This window comes from Phyllobates terribilis, unplaced genomic scaffold (genome assembly GCF_046119375.1).
Source record: "Phyllobates terribilis strain yellow unplaced genomic scaffold, ASM4611937v1 Scaffold_8__6_contigs__length_399053987, whole genome shotgun sequence".
Lineage (NCBI taxonomy): Eukaryota > Metazoa > Chordata > Amphibia > Anura > Dendrobatidae > Phyllobates > Phyllobates terribilis.
The window spans coordinates 164,589,283-164,607,679 of NW_027362768.1; the positions used below are offsets into that span (position 1 = coordinate 164,589,283).

General features: G+C 71.8%; 1 protein-coding gene across 1 annotated transcript; it reads right to left on the reverse strand.

Moving 5' to 3' along the window:
• Nucleotides 1-7,680: 7,680 nt before the first annotated feature.
• On the reverse strand, nucleotides 7,681-8,729 carry LOC141157712 (uncharacterized). The gene is made up of 2 exons (XM_073645257.1): nucleotides 7,975-8,729; nucleotides 7,681-7,873 (listed from the first exon to the last, which is right to left on the reverse strand). Exons 1-2 carry the CDS (start codon nucleotides 8,727-8,729, stop codon nucleotides 7,681-7,683), a joined length of 948 nt encoding a protein of 315 aa, XP_073501358.1.
• Nucleotides 8,730-18,397: the final 9,668 nt, after the last annotated feature.

Here is an 18,397-nt window from a genome sequence, read left to right on the forward strand (position 1 = left end):
GTGGTGGTCTCTGCGGGGGTGGACGGAGGCGCAGCGGGGGTGGTCTCTGCAGGGGTGGACGGAGGCGCAGCGGGGGAGGTCTCTGCAGGGGTGGACGGAGGCGCAGCGGGGGTGGACGGAGGCGCATCGGGGGGCGTCTCTGCGGGGGTGGACGGAGGCGCAGTGGGGGTGGTCTCTGCGGGGGTGGACGGAGGCGCAGCGGGGGTGGATGGAGAAGCAGCGGGGGTCGTCTCTGCGTGGGTGGACGGAGGCGCAGCGGAGGTGGTCTCTGCGGGGGTGGACAGAGGTGCAGCGGGGGTGGTCTTTGCGGGGGTGGATGGAAGCGCAGTGGGGGTAGTCTCTGCGGGGGTGTACTGAGGCGCAGCAGGGGTGGTCTCTGCGGTGGTGGACGGAGGCGCAGCAGGGGTGCTCTCTGCGGGGGTGGACGGAGGTGCAGCGGGGGTGGACGGAGGCACCGCGGCGGTGGTCACTGCGGTGGTGGATGGAGACGCAGCGGGGGTCGTCTCTGCGGTGGTGGACAGAGGCGCACCGGGGGTGGTCTCTGCGGGAGTGGACAGAGGCGCACCGGGGGTGGTCTCTGCGGGGGTGGATGGAGGCGCAGCGGGGGTGGTCTCTCCGGAGGTGGACGGAGGCGCAGTGGGGTTGGTCTCTGCGGGGGTGGACGGAGGCGCAGAGGGGGTGGTTTCTGCGGGGGTGGATGGAGGCGCAGCGGGGGTGGACAGAGGCGCAGCGGGGGTGGTCTCTGCGGGGGTGGATGGAGGCGCAGCGGGGGTGGTCTCTGCGGGGGTGGATGGAGGCGCAGCAGGGGTGGTCTCTGCGGTGGAGGACAGAGGCGCAGTGGGGGTGCTCTCTGCGGGGGTGGACGGAGGTGCAGCGGGGGTGGACGGAGGCGCCACTGGGGTGGTCTCTGCGGGGGTGGATGGAGGCGCAGCGGGGCTGGTCTCTGCGGGGGTGTACTGAGGCGCAGCAGGGGTGGTCTCTGCGGGGGTGGACAGAGGCGCACCTGGGGTGGTTTCTGCGGGGGTGGACGGAGGCGCAGCGGGGTTGGTCTCTGCGGGGATGGACGGAGGCCCTGCGGGGGTGGTTTCTGCGGGGGTGGACGGAGGTGCAACGAGGGTGGACGGAGGTGCACCGGGGGTGGTCTCTGCGGGGAAGGATGGAGGCGCAGCGGGGGAGGTCTCTGCGGGGGTGGACAGAGGCACTGCGGGGGTGGTCTCTGCGGTGGTGGACGGAGGCGCAGCGGGGGTGGTCTCTGCGGGGGTGGACGGAGGCGCAGCGGGGGTGGTCTCTGCGGGGGTGGACGGAGGCGCAGCGGGGGTGGTCTCTGCGGGGGTGGACGGAGGCGCAGCGGGGGTGGTCTCTGCGGGGGTGGACGGAGGTGTAGCGCGGGTGGACGGAGGCGCCACGGGGGCGGTCTCTGCGGGGGTGGACGGAGGCGCAGCGGGGGTGGTCTCTCTGGGGGTGGACAGAGGCGCAGTGGGGTTGGTCTCTGCGGGGGTGGACGGAGGCGCAGCGGGGGTGGTCTCTCTGGGGGTGGACAGAGGCGCAGCGGGGTTGGTCTCTGCGGGGGTGGACGGAGGCGCTGCGGGGGTGGTTTCTGCGGGGGTGGATGGAGGCGCTGCGGGGGTGGACGGAGGCGTAGTGGGGGTGGTCTCTGCGGGGATGGATGGTGGCACAGCGGGGGAGGTCTCTGCGGGGGTGGACAGAGGGGCAGCAGGGGTGGTCTCTGCGGGGGTGGATGGAGGCGCTGCAGGGGTGGTCTCTGCGGGGGTGGACGGAGGCGCAGCGGGGGTGGTCTCTGCGGGGGTGGATGGAGGCGCAGTGGGGGTGGTCTCTACGGGGGTGGACGGAGGCGCAGCGGGGGTGGTTTCTGCGGGGGTGGATGGAGGCGCAGCGGGGGTGGACGGAGGCGCATCGGGGGTGGTCTCTGTGGGGGTGGATGGAGGTACAGCAGGGGTGGTCTCTGCGATGGTGGACGGAGGCGCAGCAGGGGTGATCTCTGCGGGGGTGGACGGAGGTGCAGCGGGGGTGGACGGAGGCGCTGCGGTGGTGGTTTCTGCAGGGGTGGATGGAGGCGCAGCGGGGGTGGTCTCTGCGGGGGTGGACAGATTCGCACCGGGGGTGGTTTCTGCGGGGGTGGACGGAGGCGCAGCGGGGGTGGTCTCTCCGGGGGTGGATGGAGGCGCAGCAGGGTTGGTCTCTGCGGGGGTGGACGGAGGCGCAGCGGGGGTGGCTTCTGCGGGGGTGGATGGAGACGCTGCGGGGGTGGATGGAGGCGCTCCGGGGGTGGTCTCTGCGGGGATGGACGGAGGCGCAGCGGGGGAGGTCTCTGCAAGGGTGGACAGAGGCGCAGCGGGGGTGGTCTCTGCTTGGGTGGACGGAGGCGCCGCGGCGGTGGTCTCTGCGGGGGTGGATGGATGCGCAGCGGGGGTGGTCTCTGCAGGGGTGGATGGAGGTCCAGTGGGGGTGGTCTCTGCAGGGGTGGACGGAGGTGCTGCGGGGGTGGTTTCTGCGGGGATGGACGGAGGCGCAGCGGGGGAGGTCTCTGCGGGGGTGGACAGAGGGGCAGCAGGGGTGGTCTCTGCGGTAGTGGGCGGAGGCGCTGCGGGGGTGGTCTCTGCGGGGGTGGACGGAGGTGCCGCGGGGGTGGTCAATGTGGGGGTGGACAGAGGCGCAGAGGGGGTGTTCTCTGAGGGAGTGTACGGAGGCGCAGCATAGGTAGACGGAGGCGCAGTGGGGGTGGGCTCTGCGGGGGTGGACAGAGGCGCAGCGGGGGTGGTTTCTGCGGGGGTGGACAAAGGCGCAGCGGGGGTCGTCTCTGCGGGCGTGGACAGAGGCGCAGCGGCGGTGGTCTCTGCGGGGGTGGACGGAGGCACGGCGGGGGTGGTCTCTGCGGGGCTGGACGGAGGCGCAGCAGGGGTGGTCTCTGCGGGGGTGGACGGAGGCGCAGCGGGGGTGGTCTCTGCGGGGGTGGATGGAGGCGCAGCGATGGTGGTCTCTGTGGGGTTCGACAGAGGCACAGCGGGGGTGGTCTCTGCGGGGGTGGACGAAGGCGCAACCGGGGTGGTCTCTGCGGGGGTGGATGGAGGTGTAGCGCGGGTGGACGGAGGCGCTGCGGATGTCGGCTCTGCGGGGGTGGACGGAGGCGCAGCAGGCGTGGTCTCTGCGGGGGTGGAGAGAGGCGCAGTGGGGGTGGTCTCTGTGGGAGTGGACGGTGGCGCAGCAAGGGTGGTCTCTGTGGGGTTGGACGGAGGCACAGCGGAGGTGGTCTCTGCGGGGGTGGACGGAGGCGCAACGGAGGTGGTCTCTGCGGGTGTGGACCGAGGCACAGCGGGGGTGGTCACTGCGGGGGTGGACGGAGGTGTAGCGCGGGTGGACGGAGGTGCTGCGGAGGTCGTCTCTGGGGTGGTGGACGGAAGCGCAGCAGGCGTGGTCTCTGCGGGGGTGGACGGAGGCGCAGCGGGGGTCGTCTCGGCGGGGGTGGACGGAGGCGCAGAGGAGGTGGTCTCTGCGGGGGTGGACAGAGGTGCCGTGGGGGTGGTCTCTGTGGGGGTGGACGGAGGTGCAGCGGGGGTGGTCTCTGTGGGGGTGGATGGAGGCACAGCGGGGGTGGTCTCTGCGGGGGTTGACAGAGGTGCCTTGGGGGTGGTCTCTGCGGGGGTGGACAGAGGCGCAGCGAGGGTGGTCTCTGCGGGGGTGGACAGAGCCGCAGCGGGGGTTGTCTCTGAGGGGGTGGATGGAGGCGCAGCAGGGGTGGTCTCTGCGGGGGTGGAAGTAAGTGCAGCGGGCGTAGTCTCTGCGGGGGTGGACAGAGGCGCCGTGGGGGTGGTCTCTGCGGGGATGGACAGAGGCGCAGCGGGGGTGGTCTCTGTGGGAGTGGACGGTGGCGCAGCGGAGGTGGTCTCTGCGGGGGTGGACGGAGGCGCAGAGGGGGTGGATTGAGGAGCAGCGGGGGTGGTCTTTGCGGGGGTGGACGAAGCTGAAGCGGGGGTTGTCTCTGCGGGGGTGGATGGAGGTGCAGCAGGGGTGTTCTCTGCGGGGGTGGACGGAGGCGCAGCGGGGCTGGTCTCTGCGGGGGTGGACGGAGGCGGAGCGGGGGTGGTCTCTGCAGGGGTGGACGAAAGCGCAGCGGGGGTGGTGACTGCGGGGGTGGACGGAGGCGCAGTGAGGGTGGTCTCTGCGGGGGTGGATGGAGGCGCTGCGGGGGTGGTCTCTGCGGGGGTGGACGGAGGCGCAGAGGGGGTGGATGGAGGAGCAGCGGGGGTGGTCTCTGCGGGGGTGGATGGAAGCGCTGCGGGGGTGGTCTCTGCGGGGGTGGACGGAGGCGCAGAGGGGGTGGATGGAGGAGCAGCGGGGGTGGTCTCTGCGGGGGTGGACAGAGGCGCTGCGGGGGTCGTCTTGGCGGGGGTGGACGGAGGAGCAGAGGAGGTGGTCTCTGCGGGGGTGGAGAGAGGCTCAGTGGGGGTGGTCTCTGCGGGGGTGGACTGAGGCACAGAGGGGGTGGTCTCTGCGGGGATGGATGGAGGCGCAGCTGGGGTGGTCTCTGTGGGGGTGGATGGAGGCAGAGCGGGGGTCGTTCCTGCGGGGGTGGACGGAGGCGCAGCGGGGGTGGACGGAGGCGCAGTGGGGGTGGAAGTAGGCGCATCGGGGGTGGTCTGTGCGGGGGTGGATGGAGGCGCCGTGGGGGTGGTCAGTGCGGGGGTGGACGGAGGTGCAGCGGGGGTGGAATCTGTGGGGGTGGACAGAGGTGCAGCGGGGGTGGACTCTGCGGGGGTGAACAGAGGCGCAACGGGGGTGTACTCTGCTGGGGTGGACGGAGGCGCAGCGGGGGTGGAGGGAGGCGCCGCGGGGGTGGTCTCTGCAGGAGTGGACGGAGGTGCAGCGGGCGTGGTCTCTGCAGGGGTGGACGGAGGCGCTACCGGGGTGGTCTCTGCGGGGGTGGACGGAGGCGCAGCGGGGCTGGTCTCTGCGGGCGTGGATGGAGGCGCAGCGGGGGTGGTCTCTGCGGGGGTGGACAGAGGCGCAGCGAGGGTGGTCTCTGCGGGGGTGGACGGAGGCACAGCGGGGGTTGTCTCTGCGGGGGTGGATGGAGGTGCAGCAGGGGTGGTCTCTGCGGAGGTGGACGGAGGCGCAGCAGGGGTGGTCTCTGCGGGGGTGGACAGAGGCTCAGCGGGGGTGGTCTCTACGGGGGTGGATGGTGGCGCAGCGGCTGTGGTCTCTGCGGGGGTGGACGGAGGCGCCGCGGGGGTGGTCACTGCGGAGGTGGACAGAGGTGCAGCGAGGGTGGTCTCTGCGGGGGTGAACGGAGGCACAGCGGGGGTGGTCTCTGCGGGGGTGGACGGAGGCGCAGAGGGGGTGGATGGAGGAGCAGTGGGGGTGGTCTCTACGGGGGTGGACGGAGCAGCCGCGGGGGTTGTCTCTGCGGGGGTGGATGGAGGCGCAGCAGGAGTGGTCTCTGTGGGGGTGGACGGAGGAGCAGCGGGGGTGGTCTCTGCGGGGGTGGAAAGAGGCGCTGCGGGGGTGGTCTCGGCGGGGGTGGACGGAGGAGCAGAGGAGGTGGTCTCTGCGGGGGTGGAGAGAGGCTCAGTGGGGGTGGTCTCTCCGGGGGTGGACTGAGGTACAGCGGGGGTGGTCTCAGCGGGGGTGGACGGAGGTGCAGCGGGGGTGGTCTCTGCGGGGGTGAACAGAGGTGCCGCGGGGGTGGTCTCTGCGGGTGTGGACGGAGGCGCAGCAGGAGTGGCCTCTGCGGGGGTGGACAGAGGCGCAGCCGTGGTGGACTCTGCGGGAGTGGACGGAGGCACAGCGGAGATGGACGGAGGGGTAGCGGGGGTGGATGGAGGTGCTGCGGGGGTGGTCTCTGTGGGGTTGGATGGAGGTGCAGCGGGGGTGGTCTCTGCGAGGGTGGACGGAGGCGCCGCGGGGGTGGTCTTTGTGGGGGTGGACGGAGGCGCAGCGGGGGTGGTCTCTTCAGGGGTGGACGGAGGCGCTGCGGGGGTTGTCTCTGCGGGGGTGGACGGAGGCGCAGTGGAGGTGGTCTCTCCGGGGGTGGACGGAGGCGCAGCGGGGGTGGTCTCTGCGGGGGTGGACGGAGGCGCAGCGGGGGTGGTCTCTGCGGGGGTGGACGGAGGAGCAGCGGGGGTGGTCTCTGCGGGAGTGGACGGAGGCGCAGCGGGGGTGGTCTCTGCGGTGGTGGACTCTGCGGGGGTGGACGGAGGCGCAGCGGGGTTGGTCTCTGCAGGGGTGGATGGAGGCGCAGCGGAGGTGGTCTCTTCGCGGGTGGATGGAGGCGCAGCGGAGGTGGTCTCTTCGAGGGTGGAAAGAGGCGCTGCGGGGGTGGTCTCTGCGGTGGTGGATGAAAGCGCATCAGGAGTGGTCTCTGCGGGGGTGGACGGAGGCACAGCGGAGGTGGTCTCTGTAGGGGTGGACAGAGGCGCCGCGGGGGTGGTCTCTGCGGGGGTGGACGGAGGCGCATTGGGGGTGGTCTCTGCGGGGGTGATATCTGCGGGGGTGGACGGAGGCACGGCTGGGGTGGTCACTGTGGGGGTGGACGGAGGCACAGCGGGGGTGGTCTCTGCGGGGGTGGACGGAGGCGCAGCGGGAGTGGTCTCTGTGGGGGTGGAGAGAGGCGTAGCCGGGGTGGACGGAGGAGCAGCGGGTGTGGTCTCTGCGGGGGTGGACGGAGGAGGAGCGGGGGTGGTCTCTGCGGGGGTGGTCTCTGTGGGGGTGGACGGAGGCGCTGCTGGGGTGGACGGAGGTGCTGCGTGGGTGGTCTCTGCGGCGGTGGACGGAGGCGCAGCGGGGGTGGTCTCTGCGGGGGTGGATGGAGGCGCAGCGGGGGTGGTCTGTGCGGGGGTGGACAGAGGCGCAGCGGGGGTTGTTTCTGCGGGGGTGGATGGAGGCGCTGCGGGGGTGGTCTCTGCGGGGGTGGACTGAGGTGCTGCGGGGGTGGATGGAGGTGCAGCTGGGGTGGACGGAGGTGCCGCGGGGGTGGTCTCTGCGGAGGTGGACGGAGGCGCAGCGGGGGTGGTCTCTGCGGGGGTGGATGGAGGCACGGCCGGGGTGGTCACTGTGGGGGTGGACGGAGGCGCAGCGGGTGTGGCCTCTGTGGCGGTGGACGGAGGCACAGCGGGGGTGGTCTCTGCAGGGGTGGCCTTTGCGGGGGTGGCCGGAGGCGCAGCCGGGGTGGTCTCTGCGGGGGTGGATGGAGGAAGAGAGGGGGTGGCCTCTTCGAGGGTGGAAAGAGCCGCAGCGGGGGTGGTCTCTGCGGGGGTGGACGGAGGCGCAGTGCGGGAGGTCTCTGTGAGGGTGGACGGAGGCGCAGCGGGAGTGGTCTGTGCTGGGGTGGTCTCTGCGGGGGTGGATGGAGGCGCCACGGGGGTGGTTTCTTCGGGGGTGGAAAGAGGCACTGCGGGGGTTGTCTCTGCGGTTGTGGACGAAGGCGCATCGGGAGTGGTCTCTGCGGGGGTGGACGGAGGCGCAGCGGAGGTGGTCTCTGTGGGGGTGGACGGAGGCGCATCGGAGTTGGACGGAGGGGTAGCGGGGGTGGATGGAGGTGCTGCGGGGGTGGTCTCTGTGGGGTTGGATGGAGGTGCAGCGGGGGTGGTCTCTGCGGGGGTCGACGGAGGCGCCGCGGGGGTGGTCATTGCGAGGGTGGACGGAGGCGCAGCGGGGGTGGTCTCTTCAGGGGTGGACGGAGGCGCTGCGGGGGTTGTCTCTGCGGGGGTGGACGGAGGCGCAGCGGAGGTGGTCTCTTCGGGGGTGGACGAAGGCGCAGCGGGGGTGGTCTCTGCGGGGTTGGACGGAGGCGCAGCGGAGGTGGTCTCTGTGGGGGTGGACGGAGGCGCAGCGGGGGTGGTCTTTGCGGGGATGGTCTCTGCGGGGGTGGACGGAGGCGCAGTGGGGGTGGTCTCTGCGGGGGTGATCTCTGCGGGGGTGGACGGAGGCGCAGCGGGGGTGGTCTCTGCGGGGGTTGACAGAGGCGCAGCCGGCGTGGACGGAGGCGCAGCGGGTGTGGTCTCTGTGGCGTTGGATGGAGGCGCTGCGGGGGTGGTCTCTGCGGGGGTGGTCTCTGCGGGGGTGGATGGAGGCGCAGCGGGGGTGGTCCCTGCGGGGGTGGACGGAGGCGCTGAGGGGGTGGACGGAGTCGCAGTGGGGGTGGACTCTGCGGAGGTGGATGGAGGCGCAGAGGAAGTGGACTCTGCAGGGGTGGATGGAGGTGCTGCGGAGGTGGTCTCTGCGGGGGTGGACAGAGGATCAGCCGGGGTGGACGGAGGCGCAGCGGGGGTGGTCTCTGTGGAGGTGGATGGAGGCGCAGTGGAGGTGGTCTCTGCGGGTGTGGACGGAGGCGCAGCGGGGGTGGTCACTGCGGGGGTGGACGGAGGCGCAGCGAGGGTGGTCTGTGCGAGGGTAGACAGAGGCGCAGCGGGGGTTGTCTCTGCGGGGATGGACGGAGGCACAGCAGGGGTGGTCTCTGCGGGGGTGGACGGAGGCACAGCCGGGGTGGTCTCTGCGGGGGTGGACGGAGGCGCAGCGGGGGTGGACTCTGCGGTGGTGGACGGAGGCGCAGCAGTGGAGGACTCTGCGGGGGTGGACGGAGGCGCATCGGAGTTGGACGGAGGGGTAGCGGGGGTGGATGGAGGTGCTGCGGGGGTGGTCTCTGTGGGGTTGGATGGAGGTGCAGCGGGGGTGGTCTCTGCGGGGGTCGACGGAGGCGCCGCGGGGGTGGTCATTGCGAGGGTGGACGGAGGCGCAGCGGGGGTGGTCTCTTCAGGGGTGGACGGAGGCGCTGCGGGGGTTGTCTCTGCGGGGGTGGACGGAGGCGCAGCGGAGGTGGTCTCTGCGGGGGTGGACGAAGGCGCAGCGGGGGTGGTCTCTGCGGGGTTGGACGGAGGCGCAGCGGGGGTGGTCTCTGTGGTGGTGGACTCTGCTGGGGTGGACGGAGGTGCAGTGGGGGTGGTCTCTGCGGGGGTGGATGGAGGCGCAGCGGAGGTGGTCTCTTCGAGGGTGGAAAGAGGCGCTGCGGGGATGGTCTCTGCGGTGGTGGACGAAGGCGCATCGGGAGTGGTCTCTGCGGGGGTGGACGGAGGCGCAGCAGAGGTGGTCTCTGTGGGGGTGGACCGAGGCGCAGCGGGGGTGGTCTTTGCGGGGGTGGTCTCTGCGGGGGTGGACGGAGGCGCAGTGGGGGTGGTCTCTGCGGGGGTGATCTCTGCGGGGGTGGACGGAGGCACGGCCGGGGTGGTCACTGTGGGGGTGGACGGAGGCGCAGCGGGGGTGGTCTCTGCGGGTGTGGATGGAGGCACAGCGGTGGTGGTCTCTGCGGGGGTGGACAGAGGCGCAGCCGGCGTGGACGGAGGCGCAGCGGGTGTGGTCTCTGTGGCGGTGGATGGAGGCGCAGCGGGGGTGGTCTCTGCGGGGGTGGTCTCTGCGGGGGTGGCCGGAGGCGCAGCGGGGGTGGTCTCTGCGGGGGTGGACGGAGGCGCAGTGCGGGTGGTCTCTGTGAGGGTAGAAGGAGGCGCAGCGGGGGTGGTCTCTGCTGGGGTGGTCTCTGCGGGGGTGGATGGAGGCACCACGGGGGTGGTTTCTTCGGGGGTGGAAAGAGGCGCTGCGGGGGTGGTCTCTGCGGTTGTGGACGAAGGCGCATCGGCAGTGGTCTCTGCGGGGGTGGACGGAGGCGCAGCGGAGGTGGTCTCTGTGGGGGTGGACGGAGGCGCAGCGGGGGTGGTCTCTGCGGGGGTGGATGGAGGCGCCACGGGGGTGGTTTCTTCGGGGGTGGAAAGAGGTGCTGCGGGGGTGGTCTCTGCGGTTGTGGACGAAGGCGCATCGGCAGTGGTCTCTGCGGGGGTAGACGGAGGCGCAGCGGAGGTGGTCTCTGTGGGGGTGGACGGAGGCGCAGCGGGGGTGGTCTTTGCGGGAGTGGTCTCTGTGGGGGTGGACGGAGGCGCAGTGGGGGTGGTCTCTGCGGGGGTGATCTCTGCGGGGGTGGACGGAGGTGCAGCGGGGGTGGTCTCTGCGGCGGTAGACAGAGGCGCAGCCGGCGTGGACGGAGGCGCAGCGGGTGTGGTCTCTGTGGGGGTGGCCGGAGGCGCAGCCGGGGTAGTCTCTGCGGGGGTGGATGGAGGCGCAGCGGGGGTGGTCCCTGCGGGGGTTGACGGAGGCGCTGAGGGGGTGGACGGAGTCGTAGTGGGGGTGGACTCTGCGGAGGTGGATGGAGGCGCAGAGGAAGTGGACTCTGCAGGGGTGGACGGAGGTGCTGCGGAGGTGGTCTCTGCGGGGGTGGACAGAGGATCAGCCGGGGTGGAGGGAGGCGCAGCGGGGGTGGTCTCTGTGGAGGTGGATGGAGGCGCAGCGAGGGTGGTCTGTGCGGGGGTAGACAGAGGCGCAGCGGGGGTCGTCACTGCGGGGGTGGACGGAGGCGCAGCGAGGGTGGTCTGTGCGGGGGTAGACAGAGGCGCAGCGGGGGTTGTTCCTGCAGGGTTGGACGGAGGCACAGCAGGGGTGGTCTCTGCGGGGGTGGACGGAGGCGCAGCGTGGGTGGTCTCTGTGGGGGTGGTCTCAGCGGGGGTGGACGGAGGCACAGCCAGGGTGGTCTCTGCGGGGGTGGACGGAGGCGCAGTGGGGGTCGACTCTGCAGGGGTGGACGGAGGCGCAGCAGTGGTGGACTCTGCGGGGGTGGACGGAGGCGCAGCGGAGTTGGACGGAGGGGTAGCGGGGGTGGATGGAGGTGCTGCGGGGGTGGTCTCTGTGGGGGTGGACGGAGGCGCCGCGGGGGTGGTCACTTCAGGGGTGGACGGAGGCGCTGCGGGGGTTGTCTCTGCGGGGGTGGACGGAGGCGCAGCGGAGGTGGTCTCTGAGGGGGTGGACGGAGGCGCAGCGGGGGTGGTCTCTGTGGGGGTGGACAGAGGCGCAGTGGGGGTGGTCTCTGCGGGGGTGGATGGAGGCGCAGCGGAGGTGGTCTCTTCGAGGGTGGAAAGAGGCGCTGCGGGGGTGGTCTCTGCGGTGGTGGACGAAGGCGCATCGGGAGTGGTCTCTGCGGGGGTGGACGGGGGCGCAGCGGAGGTGGTCTCTGTGGGGGTGGACCGAGGCGCAGCGGGGGTTGTCTTTGCGGGGGTGGTCTCTGCGGGGGTGGACGGAGGCGCAGTGGGGGTGGTCTCTGCGGGGGTGATCTCTGCGGGGGTGGATGGAGGCACGGCCGGGGTGGTCACTGTGGGGGTGGACGGAGGCGCAGTGGGGGTGGTCTCTGCGGGTGTGGATGGAGGCGCAGCGGGGGTGGTCTCTGCGGGGGTGGACAGAGGCGCAGTCAGCGTGGACGGAGGCGCAGCGGGTGTGGTCTCTGTGGCGGTGGATGGAGGCGCAGCGGGGGTGGTCTCTGCGGGGGTGGTTTCTGCGGGGGTGGCCGGAGGCGCAGCCGGGGTGGTCTCTGCGGGGGTGGACGGAGGAAGAGAGGAGGTGGCCTCTTCGAGGGTGGAAAGAGGCCCCGCGGGGGTGGTCTCTGCGGAGTTGGACGGAGGCTCAGTGGGGGTGGTGTCTGCGAGGGTGGATGGAGGCACAGCGGGGGTGGTCTCTGCAGGGGTGGTCTCTGCGGGGGTGGATGGAGGCGCAGCGGAGGTGGTCTCTTCGAGGGTGGAAAGAGGCGCTGCGGGGGTGGTCTCTGCCGTGGTGGACGAAGGCGCATCGGGAGTGGTCTCTGCGGGGGTGGACGGAGGCGCAGCAGAGGTGGTCTCTGTGGGGGTGGACAGAGGCGCAGCCGGCGTGAACGGAGGCGCAGCGGGTGTGGTGTCTGTGGCGGTGGACTGAGGCGCAGCGGGGGTGGTCTCTGCGGGGGTGGATAGAGGCGCCACGGGGGTGGTTTCTTCGGGGGTGGAAAGAGGCGCTGCGGGGGTGGTCTCTGCGGCTGTGGACGAAGGCGCATCAGGAGTGGTCTCTGCGGGAGTGGACGGAGGCGCAGAGGAGGTGGTCTCTGTGGGGGTGGACGGAGGCGTAGCGGGGGTGGTCTTTGCGGGGGTGGTCTCTGCGGGGGTGGACGGAGGTGCAGTGGGGGTGGTCTCTGCGGGGGTGATCTCTTCGGGGGTGTACGGAGGCGCAGCGGGGGTGGTCTCTGCGAGGGTGGACAGAGGCGCAGCCGGAGTGGACGGAGGTGCAGCGGGTGTGGTCTCTGTGGCGGTGGATGGAGGCACAGCGGGGGTGGTCTCTGCGGGGGTGGTCTCTGTGGGGGTGGCCGGAGGCGCAGCCGGGGTGGTCTCTGCGGGGGTGGACAGAGGAAGAGAGGGAGTGGCCTCTTCGAGGGTGGAAAAAGGCGCAGCGGGGGTGGTATCTGCGGGAGTGGACGGAGGTGCAGTGGGGGTGGTCTCTGTGAGGGTGGATGGAGGCACAGCGGGCGTGGTCTCTGCTGGGGTGGTCTCTGCGGGGGTGGATGGAGGCGCCGCGGGGGTGGTTTCTTCGGGGGTGGAAAGAGGCGCTGCGGGGGTGGTCTCTGCGGTGGTGGACGAAGGTGCATCAGGAGTGGTCTCTGTGGGGGTGGACGGAGGCGCAGTGGGGGTGGTCTCTGTGGGGGTGGACGGAGGCGTAGCGGGGGTGGTCTTTGCGGGGGTGGTCTCTGCGGGGGTGGACGGTAGCACAGTGGGGGTGGTCTCTGCGGGGGTGGACAGAGGTTCAGCGGGGGTGGTCTCTGCAGGGGTGGTTTCTGCGGGGGTGGACGGAGGCGCAGCCGGGGTGGTCCCTGCGGGGGTGGACGGAGGCGCAGTGGGGGTGGTCTCTGCGGGGGTGGACAGAGGTGCAGCGGGGCTGGTCTCTGCGGCGGTGGTTTCTGCAGGGGTGGACGGAGGCGCAGCCGGGGTGGTCTCTGCGGGTGTGGAAGGAGGCGCAGCGGTGGTGGACTCTGCGGGGGTGGACGGAAGCGCAGCGGGGGTGGTCTCTGCGGGGGTGGATGGAGGCGCAGCGGAGGTGGTCTCTTCGAGGGTGGAAAGAGGCGCTGCGGGGGTGGTCTCTGAGGTGGTGGATGAAGGCGCATCGGGAGTGGTCTCTGCGGGGGTGGATGGAGGCGCAGCGGAGGTGACCTCTGTGGGGGTGGACGAAGGCGCCGCGGCGGTGGTCTTTGCGGGGGTGCTCTCTGCGGGGGTGGACGGAGGCGCAGTGGGTGTGGTCTCTGTGGCGGTGGACGGAGGTGCAGCGGGGGTGGTCTCTGCGGGGGTGGACAGAGGCGCAGCAGGGGTGGACAGAGGCGCAGCGGGTGTGGTCTCTGTGGCAGTGGACGGAGGCGCAGCGGGGGTGGTCTCTGTGGGGGTGGCCGTAGGCGCTGCCGGGGTGGTCTCTGTGGGGGTGGACGGAGGAAGAGAGGGGGTGGCCTCTTCGAGGGTGGAAAGAGGTGCCACAGGGGTGGTCTCTGCGGGGGTGGACAGAAGCGCAGCAGGGGTGGACGGAGGCGCAGCGGGTGTGGTCTCTGTGGCAGTGGACGGAGGCGCAGCGGGGGTGGTCTCTGTGGGGGTGGCCGTAGGCGCTGCCGGGGTGGTCTCTGTGGGGGTGGACGGAGGAAGAGAGGGGGTGGCCTCTTCGAGGGTGGACAGAGGTGCCACAGGGGTGGTCTCTGTGGGGGTGGACGGAGGCGCAGCGGAGGTGATCTCTGCGGGTGTGGACGAAGGGGCACCGGGGGTGGTCTCTGCGGGTGTGGACGGAGGCGCAGCGGGGGTGGTCTCTGCAGGGGTGGACAGAGGCACAGCCGGCGTGGACGGAGGCGTAGCGGGTGTGGTCTCTGTGGCAGTGGACGGAGGCGCAGCGGGGGTGGTCTCTGTGAGGGTGGACGGAGGCGCCGCGGGGGTGGTCTCTGCTGGGGTGGTCCCTGCGGGGGTGGCCGGAGGCGCAGCCGGGGTGGTCTCTGCGGGGGTGGACAGAGGAAGAGAGGGGGTGGCCTCTTCGAGGGTGGAAAAAGGCGCAGCGGCGGTGGTCTCTGCGGGGGTGGACGGAGGCGCAGTGGGGGTGGTCTCTGTTAGGGTGGACGGAGGCGCAGCGGGGGTGGTCTCTGCTGGGGTGGTCTCTGCGGGGGTGGATGGAGGCGCCACGGGGGTGGTTTCTTCGGGGGTGGAAAGAGGCGCTGAGGGGGTGGTCTCTGCGGTGGTGGACGAAGGAGCATCGGGAGTGGTCTCTGCGGGGGTGGACGGAGGCGCAGCGGAGGTGGTCTCTGTGGGGGTGGACGGAGGCGCAGTGGGGGTGGTCTTTGCGGGGGTGGTCTCTGCGGGGGTGGACGGAGGCGCAGTGGGGATGGTCTCTGCGGGGGTGGACGGAGGCGCAGCGGGGGTGGTCTCTGCGGGGGTGGACAGAGGCGCAGCCGGCGTGGACGGAGGCGCAGTGGGGGTGGTCTCTGCGGGGGTGGTCTCTGCGGGGGTGGCCGGAGGCGCAGCCGGGGTGATCTCTGCGGGGGTGGATGGAGGAAGAGAGGGGGTGGCCTCTTCGAGGGTGGAAAGAGGCGCAGCGGGGGTGGTCTCTACGGGGGTGGTCTCTGCGGGGGTGGCCGGAGGCGCAGCCGGGGTGGTCTCTGCGGGGGTGGACTGAGGAAGAGAGCGGGTGGCCTCTTCGAGGGTGGAAAGAGGCGCAGTGGGGGTGGTCTCTGCGGGGGTGGACGGAGGCGCAGTGGGGGTGGTCTCTGCGAGGGTGGACGGAGGCACAGCGGGGGTGGTCTCTGCTGGGGTGGTCTCTGCGGGGGTGGATGGAGGCACCGCGGGGGTGATTTCTTCGAGGTTGGAAAGAGGCGCTGCGGGGGTGGTCTCTGCGGTGGTGGACGAAGGCGCATCGGGAGCGGTCTCTGCGGGGGTGGACGGAGGCGCAGCGGGGGTGGTCTCTGTGGGGGTGGACGGTGGCGCAGTGGGGGTGGTCTCTGCGGGGGTGGACAGAGGTGTAGCGGGGGTGGTCTCTGCGGGGGTGGTTTCTGCGGGGGTGGAAGGAGGCGAAACCGGGGTGGTCTCTGCGGGGGTGGACGGAGGCGCAGCGGTGGTGGACTCTGCGGGGGTGGACGGAGGCGCAGCGGGGGTGGTCTTTGCGGGGGTGGTCTCTGCGGGGGTGGACGGAGGCGCAGTGGGAGTGGTCTCTGCGGGGGTGGACGGAGGCGCAGCGGGGGTGGTCTCTGCAGGGGTGGACAGAGGCACAGCCCGCGTGGACGGAGGCGCAGCGGGTGTGGTCTCTGTGGCAGTGGACGGAGGCGCAGTGGGGGTGGTCTCTGTGGGGGTGGCCGTAGGCGCTGCCGGGGTGGTCTCTGTGGGGGTGGACGGAGGAAGAGAGGGGGTGGCCTCTTCGAGGGTGGAAAGAGGTGCCACAGGGGTGGTCTCTGTGGGGGTGGACGGAGGCGCAGCGGGGGTGATCTCTGCGGGTGTGGACGAAGGCGCACCGGGGGTGGTCTCTGCGGGTGTGGACGGAGGCGCAGCGGGGGTGGTCTCTGCGGGGGTGGACAGAGGCACAGCCGGCGTGGACGGAGGCGTAGCGGGTGTGGTCTCTGTGGCAGTGGACGGAGGCGCAGCGGGGGTGGTCTCTGTGAGGGTGGACAGAGGCGCATCGGGAGTGGTCTCTGCGGGGGTGGACGGAGGAGCAGCGGAGGTGGTCTCTGTGGGGGTGGACGAAGGCGCAGTGGGGGTGGTCTTTGTGGGGGTGGTCTCTGCGGGGGTGGACGGAGGCGCAGTGGGGGTGGTCTCTGCGGGGGTGATCTCTGCGGGGGTGGACGGAGGCGCAGCGGGGGTGGTCTCTGCGGGGGTGGACAGAGGCGCAGCCGGCGTGGACGGAGGCGCAGCGGGGGTGGTCTCTGCGGGGGTGGTGTCTGCGGGGGTGGCCGGAGGCGCAGCCGGGGTGGTCTCTGCGGGGGTGGATGGAGGAAGAGAGGGGGTGGCCTCTTCGAGGGTGGAAACAGGCGCAGCGGGGGTGGTCTCTGTGGGGGTGGACGGAGGCGCAGTGGGGGTGGTCTCTGTGAGGGTGGACGGAGGCGCAGTGGGGGTGGTCTCTGCTGTGGTGGTCTCTGCGGGGGTGGATGGAGGCGCCGCGGGGGTGGTTTCTTTGGGGGTGGAAAGAGGCGCTGAGGGGGTGGTCTCTGCGGTGGTGGACGAAGGTGCATCGGGAGTGGTCTCTGTGGGGGTGGACGGAGGCGCAGTGGGGGTGGTCTCTGTGGGGGTGGACGGAGGCGCAGCGGGGGTGGCCTTTGCGGGGGTGGTCTCTGCAGGGGTGGACGGTGGCGCAGTGGGGGTGGTCTCTGCAGGGGTGGACAGAGGTTCAGCGGGGGTGGTCTCTGCGCGGGTGGTTTCTGCGGGGGTGGACGGAGGCGCAGCCGGGGTGGTCTCTGCGGGGGTGGACGGAGGCGCAGCGGTGTTGAACTCTGCGGGGTTGGACAGAGGCGCAGAGGGGGTGGTCTCTGTGGGGGTGGATGGAGGTGCAGCGGAGGTGGTCTCTTCGAGGGTGGAAAGAGGCGCTGCGGGGGTGGTCTCTGCGGTGGTGGACGAAGGCGCATCGGGAGTGGTCTCTGCGGGGGTGGACGGAGGCGCAGCGGATGTGGTCTCTGTGGGGGTGGACGGAGGCGCAGCGGGGGTGGTCTCTGCGGGGGTGGACAGAGGCGCAGCCGGCGTGGACGGAGGCGCAGCGGGTGTGGTCTCTGTGGCGGTGGATGGAGGCGGAGCGGGGGTGGTCTCTGCGGGGGTGGTCTTTGTGGGGGTGGCCGTAGGCGCTGCCGGGGTGGTCTCTGCAGCGGTGGATGGAGAAAGAGAGGGGGTGGCCTCTTCGAGGGTGGAAAGAGACGCTGCGGGGGTGGTCTCTGCGGTGCTGGACGAAGGCGCATTGTGAGTGTTCTCTGTGGGGGTGGACGGAGGTGCAGCGGAGGTGGTCTCGGTGGGGGTGGACGGAGGCGCCGCGGGGGTGGTCTCTGCGGGGGTGGACGGAGGCGCAGTGGGGGTGGTCTCTGCGGGGGTGATCTCTGCGGTGGTGGACGGAGGCGCAGCGGGGGTGGTCTCTGCGGGAGTGGACAGAGGCACAGCCGGCGTGGACGGAGGCGCAACGGGTGTGGTCTCTGTGGCGGTGGACGGAGGCGCAGCGGGGGTGGTCTCTGCGGGAGTGGCCGGAGGCGCAGCCGGGGTGGTCTCTGCGGGGGTGGACGGAGGCGCAGTGGGGGTGGTCTCTGCGGGGGTGATCTCTGCGGGGGTGGACGGAGGCGCAGCGGGGGTGGTCTCTGCGGGGGTGGACAGAGGCACAGCCGGCGTGGACGGAGGCGCAACGGGTGTGGTCTCTGTGGCGGTGGACGGAGGCGCAGCGGGGGTGGTCTCTGCGGGAGTGGCCGGAGGCGCAGCCGGGGTGGTCTCTGCGGGGGTGGACTGAGGAAGAGAGCGGGTGGCCTCTTCGAGGGTGGAAAGAGGCGCAGTGGGGGTGGTCTCTGCGGGGGTGGACGGAGGCGCAGTGGGGGTGGTCTCTGCGAGGGTGGACGGAGGCACAGCGGGGGTGGTCTCTGCTGGGGTGGTCTCTGCGGGGGTGGATGGAGTCGCCGCGGGGGTGATTTCTTTTAGGGTGGAAAGAGGCGCTGCGGGGGTGGTCTCTGCGGTGTTGGACGAAGGCGCATCGGGAGTGGTCTCTGCGGGGGTGGACGGAGGCGCAGTGGGGGTGGTCTCTGTGGGGGAGGACGGAGGCGCAACGGGGGTGGTCTCTGTTGTGGGGGTGGACGGTGGCGCAGTGGGGGTGGTCTCTGCGGGGGTGGACAGAGGTGTAGCGGGGGTGGTCTCTGCGGGGGTGGTTTCTGCGGGGGTGGAAGGAGGCGCAACCGGGGTGGTCTCTGCGGGGGTGGACGGAGGCGCAGCGGTGGTGGATTCTGCGGGGGTGGACGGAGGCGCAGCGGGGGTGGACTTTGCGGGGGTGGTCTCTGCGGGGGTGGACGGAGGCGAAGTGGGAGTGGTCTCTGCGGGGGTGATCTCTGCGGGGGTGGACGGAGGCGCGGCCGGGGTGGTCACTGTGGGGGTGGACGGAGGCGCAGCGGGGGTGGTCTCTGCGGGGGTGGACGGAGGCGCAGCGGGGGTGGTCTCTGCGGGGGTGGACAGAGGCGTTGCCGGGGTGGACGGAGGAGCAGCTTGTGTGGTCTCTGCGGCGGTGGACGGAGGTGCAGCGGGGGTGGTTTCTGCGGGGGCCGTCTCTGCCGGGGTGGAGGGAGGCGCCGCGGGGGTGGTCTCTGCGGGGGTGGTCTCTGCGGGGGTGGACGGAGGCACAGCCGGGGTGGTCTCTGCGGGGGTGTACCGAGGCGCAGCGGGGGTGGTCTCTTTGAGGGTGGAAAGAGGCGCAGCGGGGGTGGTCTCTGCGGGGGTGGATGGAGGCGCAGTGGGGGTGGTCTCTGCGGGGGTGGACAGAGGTACAGCGGGGGTGGTCTCTGCGGGGGTGGTTTCTGCGGGGGTGGACGGAG

Excerpts from the sequence above, each read along its gene's own strand:
- LOC141157712 (XM_073645257.1), bottom strand. The coding sequence starts at position 8,729 with ATGACCACCCCCGCGGCGCCTCCGTCGACCCCCGCAGAGACCACCCCC. Across the intron at positions 7,874-7,974 it reads TCCACGCCGGCTGCGCCTCT|AGACCATCCCCGCAAAGACC; the intron begins GTCAACCCCCGC and ends CCACCCCCGCAG.